The following is a 14,668-nucleotide window of genomic DNA, read 5'->3' on the forward strand; positions in this document are numbered from 1 at the left end:
TTGATAAATCATTACAGCAAAGTTTGCCCTCTTCATTGAGGGAACTTTACTGTCTATATTGGCCTACAATATATACCATAAGACATAAGAGCAGAAATTAGGCCATTTGGCCCGAGTCTGCTCTGCCATTCAATCATGGCTGATAAGTTTCTCAACCCCATTCTCCCGCCTTCTGCCCGTAAGCTTTGATCCCCTTACCAATCAAGAACCTATCTATCTCGGTCTTAAATATACTCAATGACCTGGCCTCCACAGCCTTCTGTGGCAGTGAATTCCATAGATTCACCAGTCTATGGCTAAAGAAGTTTCTCCTTATCTCTGTTCTAAAAGGTCTTCCCTTTACTCTGAGGCTGTGCCCTCGGGTCCTACTCTCTCCTACTAATGGAAACATCTTCCCCACGTCCACTCTATCCAGGCCTTTCAGTATTATGTAAGTTTCAATCAGATCCCCCCTCATCCTTCTAAACTTCATGGAGTATAGACCCAGAGTCTTCAAACATTCCCCATATGTTAAGCCTTTCAAATATATAGAATTCTGATATTTTAAACTGGCATTCGTTTTCTAAGATAATTCGTCCTAGCATGACTGAGTGATATAGACAATTGACTCTGGCTAGTAACACATGTTTAGACCAGGTTGTTATCAAGATTTATTTAACTGAATAAATGATGGATTTAATCTTGACCACAGTTCTTACTTTTGAGCTTCTGTAGAGTAATTTTGCTGCGTCACAGATGCAAAAGTGGCCACACAATTTGGTTTAAAAGCAAAATACTGCAGATGCTGGAAATCTGAAACAAAAAAACAGAAAATGCTGGAAAAACTGGGCGAGTTAGTGGAGCGAGAAACAGTTAACATTTGGAGTTGGTACGAATAAGGGTCATACGGACTCGATTTCTCTCTCCACAGAAGCTGCAAGACCTGCCGAGTTTTCCCAGCATTTTCTGTTTTTGTTTCACATAATTTGGGAATTAACTTGACACTCAAACACACCCTTAAGTTTAACAATAGGCATTTTGGGTTCCAAGTTCTGGTGAACCCACTCTCGGAGCAAGCATTGAGTTTGCATGTAACAGCTCCCAGTCTCAGGCTGTTAGAGAAGGGGAGTACATTAATGAAACTTTAATTACTGTCGTGCTCTCCACTGAACAGTCCCAAACTTCCAATTGCCTAAGCCACTCCTTTAAAAAGGAAGAATTGCGAGTCGCTGGGTCTTGTACGTGACCTCTCCACGTCCGACTGAGAACAAAATAATGCAGCTTCAACCATCAGTCAAGATATAGAAATTTTAAGTTTTATTACTTTTTAATTTTTCCAAAAACTCTATATGCAAAATTCAAACGGCAGAAAAAATGTTACTCCTTATTTACAAATGTACAAAATTGTCACATAAAATGTAAATTAGATAAAAATATTATGTAGAGTATAATATAGAAATGTAATTTGTTCTGTTTTGAAGTATAGAATAGAATACAATGACTAACAGTTATTGCACAGAGACCACAGAATGATATTTAGCGACATAAACGAGAAACCTTTACCTGACCTTTGGTAATACCATGAACCTGACGTTATTTGTAAATTTCCTTATCCAGTGGCAGGGTTCTGTTGCATAGTTTTCCTTTCAGTTTTTGTACCTCTGATAGAAAGTCACCGAGCACCATCACATCATGGCTTCTTTTCTTAAAAAAAACACTTATGTACCTGAACTCCCCGTTTAAAAAGGAAAAATTAAGTTGTCTGCATTGAAAGTGAGATCCTCCCGCAAGTTTGTGACGGCTGCAAGTCACCTACAACTGCCCGTTTCCAGTCTCCTTTCCAAGTTCCAGTCTTTTCTGTGGGCACAGACCACGCAAGGTTTAGTGGGGCGAAACTTTCAATCCACGGCTCCAACGAAGAGATTCCACTTTCAGACGTATTACTCACTTATAGACATACTGGAGTAAGTCAGAGTCCTCCACGTGACCCCAGGATACAGTATACAAGGCAGTAAATCTTTCTATTTACAGGCTGGAGAATTAGAGCAGGTTCTCGCTGCCAAGTTACAGGTGCCTTTTCATGTGCAGGGCCAAGTGATCCGATCTGGAAAAGGCTCGGTCACATTTGTGACACTGGAAGGGACGATGTCCCGTGTGTTTTCTGTAGTGTCGAGTCAACTCATCAGAGCGAGCAAATTTCCAACCGCAGCCTTCCCAGTCGCAGTGATAAGGCTTCTCACCTGAAACACAGAGACACACCTCCCTGGGTCAGAGCTGTCTGCTTGGAGCGACCGACGCGGAAAGAGAGACACACACACGCACCCAAATGGAGGAGCGCACACACAGACAACACGGAGAGGATAACACGGAGAGGGAAAGAGAGAAACAGACACACAGAGACAACACACACACACACATACAAACAGAGGGCCACAAACAAAGGATAACCAAGAAAGAAAGAGGCATACACCACTCAGAGACACACAGACACCACACAGAGACACAGATACCACACAGACACACACCCAGAGCACAACACAGAGGACCCGTTAATGCCTTCTGCACAGACACCTCGGTTGGCACCCCCTTGATCTGTCCAACAGTTACAATCTAATCTTTTGTGCATCAACAGAGAATGCAGCACAAAAAAGGTTTTCAAACCCAAGGTCCGAATGAGATCATAAGAAATAGGGGCAGGGGTAGGCCATTCGGCTCCTCGAGCCTGTTCCACCATTTAATAAAGTAATGGCTGATCTGAGTGCAGCCTCAACTCTACTTTTCTCTCTGCCCCCACCCTCCCTTGTAGATCAAAAATCAAAATCTTGGTCTTAAATATATTCAGTAACCCAGTACCTCTGCTCTCTGGGGGAGAGAATTCAACTAACCACTCTCTGAGAGCAAAAATTCCTCATCATCTCCATGTAAAATGACCCCTTATTTATTAAACTATGCCCTCTAGTTCTAGATTCTCGCACAAGTGGAAACATCCTCTCAGCATCTGCCCTGTCCAACCGCCTCAGAATCTTATATGTTTCAATAAGGACACTTCTCATAATCCTAAACTCCAATGAGCATAGGCCCAACCTACTCAACCTTTCCTCATAAGAAGAGATCAGAGGCAAGGGATCCTGCAGCGAGTAAGTCACGTCCTGACTCCCCAAAGCCTGTCCACCATCTACAAGGCACAAGTCAGGAGTGTGATGGAATACTCTCCACTTGCCTGGATGAGTGCAGCTTCCACAACACTCAAGAAGCTCGACATCGTCCAGAACAAATCAGCCCACCTGGAACACCACCACCTGGAGGTTCCCCTTCAAGCCACTCACCAACCTGACTTGGAAATACATCACCGTTCCTTCACTGTCACTGTGCCTAATTCCTAGAACTCCTTCCCTAACAGCACTGTGGGTGTACCTACACCACATGGGCTGCAGCAGTTCAAGAAGGCAACTCACCACCACCTTCTCAGGGGCAATTAGGGATGGGCAGCAAATGTTGGCCCAGCCAGCGATGCCCACATCCCATGAATGAATTTTTTAAAAACCCTTAATCCCAGGGACCAGTTTAGTGAACTTTTTCTGAATTGCTTCCAATGGAAGTATACCTTCCTTAAATTATGAGACCAAAGCTGTTCACAGTGATATATGATGGTCTCACTCAATGTTGGCTAAGATACTTATCCCTCGTACTTAGCTTTCGAGCCCCGGGGGTATTGAATGGGTAACACCTCACACTTTATGGAGGTGAAGTCAAACCATGTGCACTGGAGATGGAGGATGGAGTGGGGGAGGGGACAGATTTTTTTTGAGATCACAATTTGGGGTTAATAGCTTTCCTTCAACTGGGAAAGAGACAGTGAGCCATCGGCTCCGATGGGAAATAGCGGACATCTTTTTTAAGGACAGACCCATCAGTACGGGAACCTTGTGTGTATGACAGAAAGGACATGCACTGTACCATGTACAGGGGGCAGTTTACACAGGAACAAACGAGAGGAGCAACAGTGCACCTTTTAACTCTCAAACCGAAAGCCAAAGGCGGGCCCCTAATTGCAACATGGACATTTTTACCTCTACTTCACATGGCAACAACATTTGCAAGTGACAAAAGGAAAAAAAAACTGGATTTATTTTAAACTAAAGGAAAGTTTGCGGTCTAACTATCTTACTTAACAATCTGACCTGGCAATAGCACAGGCAGAAAACTCATAACTACAGCAAGACTGGACAAACAAACCAGGGAGAGGAATGAATACCTGTGTGTGTCCGAAGATGTGCCTTGAGGTGAGAGCTCTTGGTGTACGTCTTCCCACAACCCGCATAGTCACACGTGTGAGTCGCTACCCGCTTCCTGGGCCACGATCTGCGACCTCTCCTTGGCTTCTCCTCTTGTGTGAATGCCGAGGGGATGAGCTCTAAGGGTGAAGAGGGGGGGCAGTCAGCAATGCTCCTTCAACCGAGTGCCGAAAGTGTAAGGGATCTTCAAAAATAAGATAAGACTGACCTTGGTACTGGATGGGTGGCTGCTCCTGGAAGTGGGGGAAGTTAGCTGGAGGCGGGAAGCTTTGCTGGATTGGCACGCCTGGCGCTGTTTGGGGAGTCAGGATCTGAGAGGAGGAGCGGCACTGCCGGCTGAGCATGTCCTCTGAGGCAAGGGGCGAGCTAACCCTGCCGGAGAAGGTGTGCTGGCCTGCCCTGCCTCTGCAGGCTGCCCTCTGGCTGCTCCCCAGCACCTGAACGCCGCTTGCACGTCCGTCCAGTGTCCTTGCGGCGGAGGACGAGGCGCCGACACTGAGCGGCTCCTGCTTGATCTTTCGACAGCTCTGCTGAATGTGGCTTTGGTGATGGGTCAAAGGCGCATCCATGCCCGGGGGGTGCTTCGTAACGCTGGCGGGCTGGCTATAATCTCCCGCGTCTGCTGCTGTCCTGAGCACAAACCGGCCGTGTAAACTGCTGAGATGACAGTAACTGGGATCCAAATCCGGTCTTAGGAGCTCAGCAACAAAACTCCCGCCGGTGGGCGATCCCTGGCTGATATCCGTGATACTGTAGCTTGTCGGCGGTTCTCTCTGATACATATCCCCGCCACTGTCCGGAGTGTTGGGCAAGGGACAGTTAAAGTTATTGGCAGTGCTGGCCATCGACTCCGAGTTCATCGTGTTGGATAAGATAAAATCTAAATCTAAGAGTTCGCTCAATTCCTCATCCTCCCTCCTAAATCCCACATTCTGACCCTCGTGTTCGGCGCTTCTCCGAAAATTTGTCATTTCTTCCCTCCACCTCTGCAACAGAGATCATTTTAGTTTCACTGGTTGGTTCCATCTTTTAAAAACGCATAAACAGCCAGTCATTAACATCAAACAAGCAATATTACTCGCGAATCCTCAAGCGAAATGCTAATAACACGGCTCGGGATAAAAATAAACCTTCTTTCATTAAATCACTTTACAACACAAATATTCGGCATTGCAATTTATAAGTTCTATACATTGGTGTATACATTAAACATAACCATGTCCTTTCAGCCAGTGCCCATAACACTCAAAGCCCAAACATTAAAAGCGGCCGCAATGTCATGCACCGAATGGACAGAATTGAAATCTGCCCCATCATTTGTATAGCGCTTGATTTAAAATATTCTGAATGTGAATGAAGTTTAGGGCTTGAATGGAGAAACTCAAGTAAGAGGAGCTTTAACTTTCTGGGCTGTACTTACATTGCACGCGGTGTGTTGCCCTGCGGATCTGTCCACGTTCTTCTCATTGGAACCGGTGGCAAATGTGTTTATGGGGGGGAGGACGGTCCCGGTCAGAGCCATGTCAAAATCACTCTGCGGCCGCCTGCACGGAGCGAAGCACAACAGTCACATCAGCTGGACTCTTCCCCCTTCTCAGCTCCCCTTTATTTCATCCCCTTAGACCAGAGCGTCTCCTCAATGTCCCGCCGGGGCACACCTTTTTTCTTTTCCCAAAAAAAAATCAAACTCCCAGTGAGAAACCTACCTCATTAAGAATGAGTCGACCAATTAGGAAATCTGCGTACAGGAAGCACCTGCACTGGGAACGGCCGGAGCATGAAGTGCGATGTGTGTTACTCCTGGAACCGGCTGGCCCTATATTTAGCCCGGGTATATATAGGGAGCAGGAGCAGGAGTGGCAGTTGGCTGGGGACTGGCAGTGTGGACGCTTTTCTTTGCCTTTACGGAGAGACAAGGCTGCACATTGACTCCAGGGGACGGCAGGCGCTGCTGTTGATGCTATTCTTGAAGTAGTTCTGCTGACAGTAATGGCTGGTTCCTGCTGGTGATTCTGTTATTGTTGCTGTTTCTGGAGGAGCTGCTGCTGCTCCGCACACGGCAGGTCCCTGGAGCAGGTAGTGAGGGAAGGGAGACTGGGTGGGTGGCTGAGTGAGTGAGTGAGCGTGTGTCAGGGCCAGCCTGCACCGCCCTGCCTTATGAAATCTCCAAGGACCCGCCCCTGGCCCGCCGTTGCCGTGGCAGCGCAGCAACAAAAATAACCAATTTTCAGAGTGGCGGGAGGGAGGAGGGCGCGGATTGGGCGGGGGGACACCCCCTTTGACGTCACAATGGTCTCGCGTCACCGTGACGCGAAGCCGGAAGCTGAGCTTGTAACTATTTGGGAGCAAAACAGTGGCAACAGGAGACGATTGGCCATTGTGTGTGTGTGTGTGTCTCTCTCTCTCTTGTCTATTTACCCGGCTCGACAGCCAGAGGCTTTAGTAGCAACAAGCTTGTTTAGGATAAATAACAGAAAGTCCAGCTCGTCATTTTTTCAAAATGAGCCGCTTTCTGCGAAAACCGAAACTCGCATCTGCTTGTATTTTTGTTTGGCACGAAACTTTTAAATCTTGTCACAGTTACCCACCTCCCTCTCTCTCTGGGTGAGTGTTTGCGCTGCTGGAGTTGCAGATGCGCTTTCTCTCCCCACCACCCCCCACCCCCACCCCCCACTTCAAGGGTTGTATTTAGAAATCCTTGCTTTTTCTTTACTTTTTTTTGCTTCATGGTCTTGTTAACTTGACAATAAGCCCAACTCCCACTCTGAGCGGGACCGTGCGACAAGATTTTCAAAGGTCTGCGGGCCAAGCGCTAAATTATTCTCAATCTGTTTGTACCTTCCTGAAAACCAAAACAATTGGGTAAGATTGGGCTGAATCTGCACTATTTACACTCCCATTAAATTGATGTTACATGCACTGTGCAGGTATTTCTGTCACAGTTCAGCTTCTTTTGATGTTACTTTCTTAATGAGATATTTCAGTGCCATATTACAATTTACAGAGCTATGGGGGAACGTGCAGGGGGTGTGGGATTAATTGGATAGCTTTTTCACAGCCTGCACATGCCCAATTGACCAAATGGCCTCTTTCTGTGCGGTGAAATTCTATGAATGCCACCTTATTCATTCAAGAGGATGCCAGTTTTAGTATTAGCTGGGGGAGGGGAATGGGGAGGGTGAATTAGTAACTGCTTCCAAGAACAAGAACCTCCCACTTTTCCTTTGAGGTTTCCGCGATCAAGGGCCATTGTTAACTCTCAGACACCCTTCTGTTTATGGATGAAAGAAAACCACACTGACGTCAAGCGCATTAGATTTAACCAAGTTCAGCGTTGGATTGCTAACTCTTTGCACTTGCGACAATATTTTCATCCCTTGTGCCTTCATTGTGAGAACTTCCTTATCCTCGATGCCAAGCCTTGCTGCCCAGGGCAAAGCGGCAGAACCGGGAACCCCTGGCAAAGTGCCATGCGTGACTCACCTCCGTCACTCTCTTTCATTCCGGATTGCGCTCCCGGCCCTCGGATAGCACCAAAATAGCTTTGATCGAAAACCTGAGGATTATTACTATTGCAAGCGCTGACATCGCGTAAAGACGCCGAATTATCGCCAGGCAATAGCAAACCAATATTGGTTCAGTTCAGAAAATATGCCTGACCTTATTTCACTAGTATTACCGGGAGGTTCTTAAACGAAACTAACCCTGCTGTCTGTGATCCGGAATTATAAGTAATCCCGATGCTTCCAAAGCCTACTGACAGTTTTTTATACCTGAAGTGCTGATTTCTATCTTGCCACAAAATGTTTGCACATTTTTTTTTCTCTATTTTTTAAAAAAATCGATTTTTAAAAAATCTTGGCTTTTTTAAAATTGCAGTTTTAATCGGGACACAAGCCATTTCTGCATTCTTTTCTACATGCACCCATCCTTTTTCATACCTCTCGCTGTGTTGAATGCAGGGTAGAGTTAGTACAGTCCAGCGATTATTTGTGCGCTCGCTGTTGCCTTGAACAAACAGCATTGTGAATTCCAGGGTCCCAAATCTACCTCAGCCAGGTAACAGGCACTGAACTATCCGACACTGTAGGCACAGTAATTGTACTGCCCCTGTTGGCACTTCCTTTACTAGAATATACATTTCGAATCTTTGTCCAGATAAAAGTTATACTGACTTTTTTTAAAAAGAGGCTGTGAATATATGGATATATAGGTTATTATACACCAGCCAAATCTTTAGCCATTGCTTGAACTACATTTCATAAATTAATAAAAGCATATTCGACAGAGATTTAAAAATGCATTTTAAAAGCCTCCAAAAGTCACTTGCTTATCACCCATATTTTGTCAGTAGGTAGAAAATCTGGACACTTTAACTACTCACAACTGAAAGACAGGGAGATAAGGCAGGAAGATAGGACACAAAGAGAGAGAGAGATACACACATGCAGTTTCTTTCCTCATCCTAATTTGAATTCTTTTTGAAAATGCATTGATTTTAAAAGCAAACAACAAGCTTTCAATATCCCTAATTATCACCCATGTCCAGTTAAGAGTTAGAAAATGTAAGCATTCAAATTACTGATACCCGAGTAACAAAAAGGGACATAAACAGAAAAACAGATGGATTGAAAAAGATAGAAACTGAGATATGGATACATTTCCAACAATTAATCATAAATACCAACTTTACTGTTAGCAGGGATCTTTTGGACTGTCCCTAACCACTTCTGTTGCATCTAGGTTGCCACCTACCCAATATGGTCAGACTGATGCCCACCTCTGATTGTCAGTTAGAATCCAACAGTGAACCAATCCCCATGCTCTACTGTATTGGGGAACCTGAGACAGGACAAAGGGATAGGTAATGTCAAATCAAAGAGCTCCAAAAATATTTTAAATTAATTATTTAGTTTGTGTTACCCAGACACTAAAAATCAATGGCTCTGTGCCTTTTCCTGCATGGCATGATCACCCACAATAAAATAATGTATCCTCAAATTCAACATGAACACTGTATGAAAGATTGCTACATTGTATTATAAGATACAACAGCACTTAGCAACAGTATAAAGATAGGGACTGTGTAGGTTTCTTTAGCTGTTGTGTGATGTGTTATTTAGGTGTGAAGTTTTCAATTAAGGATGTCTCAGTTTCAATGCCAAAATGCTCCTCCAACTAATCTCCTTCAGTAAATAGTTCATTTTATGGGAGTTTCCTTCAATCTAACTGCAGTACTGGCACAGCATAGGAGGTCAACAGGAGTCCTGAGTGAAAAGACTAGTTCGCCAACATTTGTACACTCCTAGTCCTCAACCAATGTAAGGGAAATGCAGATAGTCCTCTGCATTCAATGACAGGCCTTGATTAAGGGTTGGCTTTTGGCAACTTTGTATGTACTAATATGTGAAATTTCTTTATGGAGATATATTGATGCATTTATATAGCAACTTTTTACAACCTCAGGACGTCCAGACGTGTTCTTCAGCCAACACTTTTGAAGTGTTTTTACTGTTGTGTTGTAGGGAAACACAGTAGCCAAGTTCTACACAGCAGCCAAGTTTTGCACAGCAAGCTCCCACAAAAAGAAATGTAACAATGATTAGGTAATCTTTTTTCAGTGAAGTTAGTTGAGGGATAATTATTGAGCAGACACCAGGGAGAATTCCCCAGCTCTTCTTAAAAATAGTACCAAATGCTCTTTTCGATCCTGTGCAAGTGTCAGCCTAGATTGTTCAAATAGCTGGAGTAGGACTTAAACCCATAACCTCTAGCACAAATGTAAGTGTGCAACTCACTAAGCCATGGCTGACAATGCCTAGCAGTCCAGCCCAAGCAACTTAATCCATATTTCCTTTTTGTTACTTTGCCCTGTTTGAATTTTATTAGTGTGTAGCCTTACAAAGGACTGTTGGTGGATAAATCCTGAAAAAGAACTCCACAACCTGTTAGTATCCACAACTTATATCTGACCAAGGTTCCATGATGGGTCTCAAGGTGCCAAAGACATTCAGGTGACAGTCGCAAATATATGCAAGGTGGTTATTGTCTGAAGATAACATTGGGAGCTGGTCGCACATTCCAAATTGCATATTTTGTTGCTAGTTGTAATTTAAAAAAAAAATTGCTTTTGATTATAACAGCAATCTGTTTGCACCACTGGTAACAACACAAGACAAAGAACGGCATACACCAAGATGGTACAACTGCAGAAATTAAGTGTCTCTTATTTAGGTAAATATCTAAATTATGGATTTGTATTTTAATCCCAGGTGGTTTTGTGTGACTGATGTGATTAATAAATAGTGAGATTTAAACTGTCACTCCCACAATGGGGCTTTCAGAGGAAACTGCCGTCAATATCAAATAAAAGAGGTGGTAATAAATAAATTTGAGTCTAAAAAAATGTTTAATTCCTTTATCCTGGTTTGCATTAAATTCCATGTCCTACAGGCAGAAAAATAATTGTAGTAACTCATCATGCAATCCAGAGTCCTCGTTACTGTAGGAATACACTCATTTTGTTTAGGCCATGTGCAATAAGATATTAAAATATTATTTTTAGTTAATTATCTGCATCTTGGTGGCAATTATTTTGTTCCAAATCTTGTTTGAAAGAAACAAAACCTAGTACTGAACATCAAGTCACCAATGTGGTTGCCAAGAAGCAACTGCTTCACTTACCACTTTTTATTTTTTAAAAGATAATTGCAAATTGATTTTAATTAAAAACTGATACATAATGGAATATTTCTAAAGAGAACTCAACAGGAAGCTTTGAGTGATGATGTCTTTCTTTCAATGCTGAGTTTTACTATAACTAGTCTACTTGCTATAACTATAAACAGAATCTTCAATAAAACTACAACCTGAGTACTTGATACCTTATAAATTAGGTAACACTTGAGAAAAAAGAAAACAACAACTCAATTAAGGAATTTATTTTCCAATTGCAGCAGGGGACTTGCCAACCAATCATCACCCTTTTCTCCTGTAGTATAGATTGTTGTGATAGTTTGAAATTTGACATTCTTGCATTTGTCTTGATGAATGCAAGACGAAAAACTTTGGCAACATGTCTCTCTTTTCAGCAGTATTCAAGTTCTGTACTACCAAGTGACTGTTTGTAAATTTCAAGAAGCTATTATACAATAAGTAGTACTATTATCTAGGGTGTATCGTATAGCAATAAGAGCAGCCCCTTTGACCAGGTGTCAGTCCCATGATATGTGGGTGGACCCACATCTCTGGTCTCCACTACTGCACACAACTCTCACCTGTGCTCCGATTAGTCACTTGCCCACTATGGTGGCCCAACTCTGGCAAACTGCGCCGGAGCCCAGGCTAAACTAGGCAGAGGGTAGCTCCAGGGTGGATGTCACTGTGTGATGGGGACACACCCATCTCCCTTTCTGGGGCATCAAGTCTACTGCTGTGAACAACAACAACTTGCATTTATATAGCATCTTTAACATATTTAAACATCCCAAAACACTTCACAGGAGCATTATAAAAAAATTGTCACTAAGCCACATATAGCGACATTAAGACAGGTAATCAAAAGCTTTGGTCAAAGATGGTAGGTTCGAAGGAGGAAAGAGAGATAGAGAGACAATGAGTTTAAGGGAGGGAGTTCCAGAGCTTAGGGCCCAGACAGCTGAAAGTATGGCTGCCAATGGCAGAATGATTAAAATTTGGAGGCCAGATTTGGAGGAGTGCAGATATTTTGGAGGGTTGTGAAGCAGGAGGACATTACAGAGATGGAGGGAGGGGGTGGTGGTGGATGCTTGGGGTAGTGTCAAGACTGTGGAGGGATTTGAAATTAAAGGATGAGAACTTTAAGATTGAGGCATTGCTCAGCTGGGACCCAATGTAGGTCAGTGAGCACAGGGGCGATGGGTGAATGGGACTTGGTGTGAGTTAGCAGAAATGCAGGGCCACACAAAGCACGGCTAGGATGGTGACTATGGTGTACACACACACACACACACACTCACATGCACATTCCTTCATTCCTTTATCAATTTGTGGCTTTACACAGGGTACATTTTCCAGCTCCTCCTTCTTATGCAGCAATAAACTATAATTCAAATCCATTGAAATCAAACAAAATCAGACTCACAGGGAGAAAGGGCCAGTTTTTCCTTGTGGTGTTCCAATCACTGATATAGCAGAGCCCTGTCACAGCTGATGAGATTGTCTGATGGTATACAGAGAAGAGTTAACCTCCTCTCGGCCACATATTGAAGCTGATAAAAAATATCTGTTGCAATATTTCTGATGTTGTTGAAATGGATCTATAAAAACACAACATGAAAGGGTAACAGGTGCAAAGCTTAACAATTAAATATTCTTTGTTAATTCTGCCGATTCTTCAATAAACATAAATACCTGTCAAGTGATTACACTCAGTGCTTCTCCTTGTGAATAGGATCATTTCAGCTCTGGTCCCAATTAAAAAAAACAAAAATTGTTGTTCAGGTCACTTCTTTTCCTGTAGTGAAACAGCAAGTAAAAGTATATATCATCCACGTTAGGCAGTGGATGTATTCCAGGCAATAATATCAGTATGAAACAGGCCAGATTTTAAAATTGTAAGAACATGTTTAACAATTAAGCTCGCACATGGATACAGATAAACACACTCAAATGTATGCACATAGTGTATACACGCTCATTCACGAAGACAGTAGATACGCTTTAAGAGGGAGCTAATAAACACATGAGGGAGCTAGGAATAGAGGTCATGTTGATAGAATGAGACCAAGAGGGACGGGAGGAGGCTCATGTGGAACATAAAACGCCAGCATAGACCAGTTGGGCCGAATAGCCTCTTTCTGTGCTTTGATAACCTAAGCAATTCTGTGCAATATACAAACACACGTCGATATACACATAGGTCAATATCTACCAAAAGAAATATACACACACAGCCCCTCAAATAGTGAGTTCGACATGTGTAACAGTTACTCAGGTACACAAGGCTGATGTGCCCAAGAAAATTTCTGTATGGGATAATGTTCACATCTAAACGCAGTTTTGAAAAGGTGCATTCTACATTTCATTTTATAGCCCATCATTTAAATTAGCAGAAAAATTAACTGTGTATTGGAATGCATAACACACCCAACAGAAATGAATTGTCGGACAAGAGGCATTCCTCACTCAGACACTCCTAATCAACTTTCTTTCTGAGAGCATTCTGTAATGTTTAAAAAAAATCTCTCAGGATGTTTGAGAGCCTTGTGAACATTGACCGAATCTGAAATCCAGTTTCAAAGCCGGTGATACAAAACCATGTAGGAGTGTGGGTGTCTAAGAGAGTTTCAAGTACTAATAACCTAGCTATCGCTCCCCCCTGAAATGCAGTCTGAGACAAAGGCTTGAGAATCGTGCTGCAAACCGTTAAATTTGTTACAAATCCTGCAGCAATGCGATTTTAATGACAGACACACACACACACACACACACACGTGTACTCAGACACACACGGACACGCAAACATAGACAGACAGACACACAAACATTGGTTGTCACGGCTGAGCCCTCTCACTCCTGCAAGACTGACCACTCTCTCCCCGTCCCTCCTCTCTCTCTGGTCTGGGATTCCGTCGCACCACTCTTTAAATATTGCAGTTATTTTTAACTTACTACGTAATTCTCAACGCCGACATCCCACAACACAACTTTGTTTCCTCTAGTCGAGAGAGGGGAAATGGAAATACTGTCTGTCTTCCTGATCACATGCCGCTGAAGTCAGTGAAGAGAAAAAAAAATACACAACTTCTTTTAAGAACTTTTGTCCATTATAAAACCCCCGAACCACGGCGTCTGGCGCTGGCGTACGTTTCAGGAACCGTGCCAAACTAAACAGAGAGGATAAATACAGAGTCCCCGTCCTGATTGGTGGCGTTGGGATGTTGCGGAAATGATTCGGTCCCGACAGAGAATCAGCTGACCACATGGGCTGATGTAACGAGCTGATCCAGGATTAGAAACCCATAAAAAAACCCCCGAAAGTTGGGAACCCGAAGCTGATACCGGACTCCGGGTGTGGTGAGAGGCATTAGATTCGATCTGGCTTCAGCCGCGGCTGAATTTGGATCAGCAAGCACTTAACATATCTCTCTCACCCTCCCCCCCCCACCCCCCAACCCAACCCCACCAATCTGTTCCCCCCTCCTCCCAACCAGTTTTTAATTAAAGAATAAAAGGGGCATTTTAAACTGTTATTGTGGGTCCTCTTGGCTAAGGTGTGGCCACATCAATCTTAAGTGGCATTAACAAATTGCAGGAAACCTTAGAGAATACCCCCCTCACAAAACAGTTTTATATCATTTCGAAGAATCATCTTTCACTTCAATGCTCTGGACTATTTCAAAAAATACTCGAGA

The 14,668-nt window shown here is 43.4% G+C and overlaps 1 protein-coding gene across 4 annotated transcripts; it reads right to left on the bottom strand.

Annotated features, from left to right (window-relative positions):
- Positions 1-1,273: 1,273 nt before the first annotated feature.
- Positions 1,274-14,063, bottom strand: LOC121277485 (Krueppel-like factor 4). 4 transcript variants are annotated; one of them, XM_041187038.1, is made up of 7 exons: positions 13,926-14,063; positions 12,666-12,768; positions 12,397-12,474; positions 5,695-5,818; positions 4,483-5,260; positions 4,235-4,393; positions 1,274-2,219 (listed from the first exon to the last, which is right to left on the bottom strand). In XM_041187038.1, the coding sequence occupies exons 4-7, from the start codon at positions 5,794-5,796 to the stop codon at positions 2,044-2,046; spliced, it is 1,215 nt and encodes a 404-aa protein (XP_041042972.1). In that variant the 5' UTR covers positions 5,797-5,818; positions 12,397-12,474; positions 12,666-12,768; positions 13,926-14,063; the 3' UTR covers positions 1,274-2,043. The 4 variants fall into 4 exon arrangements, with proteins under 4 accessions (XP_041042972.1, XP_041042971.1, XP_041042970.1 ...); XM_041187037.1 differs by having other exon boundaries at positions 12,397-12,571; XM_041187036.1 differs by lacking the exons at positions 12,397-12,474; positions 12,666-12,768; positions 13,926-14,063 and adding an exon at positions 5,981-6,409.
- Positions 14,064-14,668: the final 605 nt, after the last annotated feature.

The sequence above is a fragment of the Carcharodon carcharias genome, chromosome 4 (assembly GCF_017639515.1).
Source record: "Carcharodon carcharias isolate sCarCar2 chromosome 4, sCarCar2.pri, whole genome shotgun sequence".
Lineage (NCBI taxonomy): Eukaryota > Metazoa > Chordata > Chondrichthyes > Lamniformes > Lamnidae > Carcharodon > Carcharodon carcharias.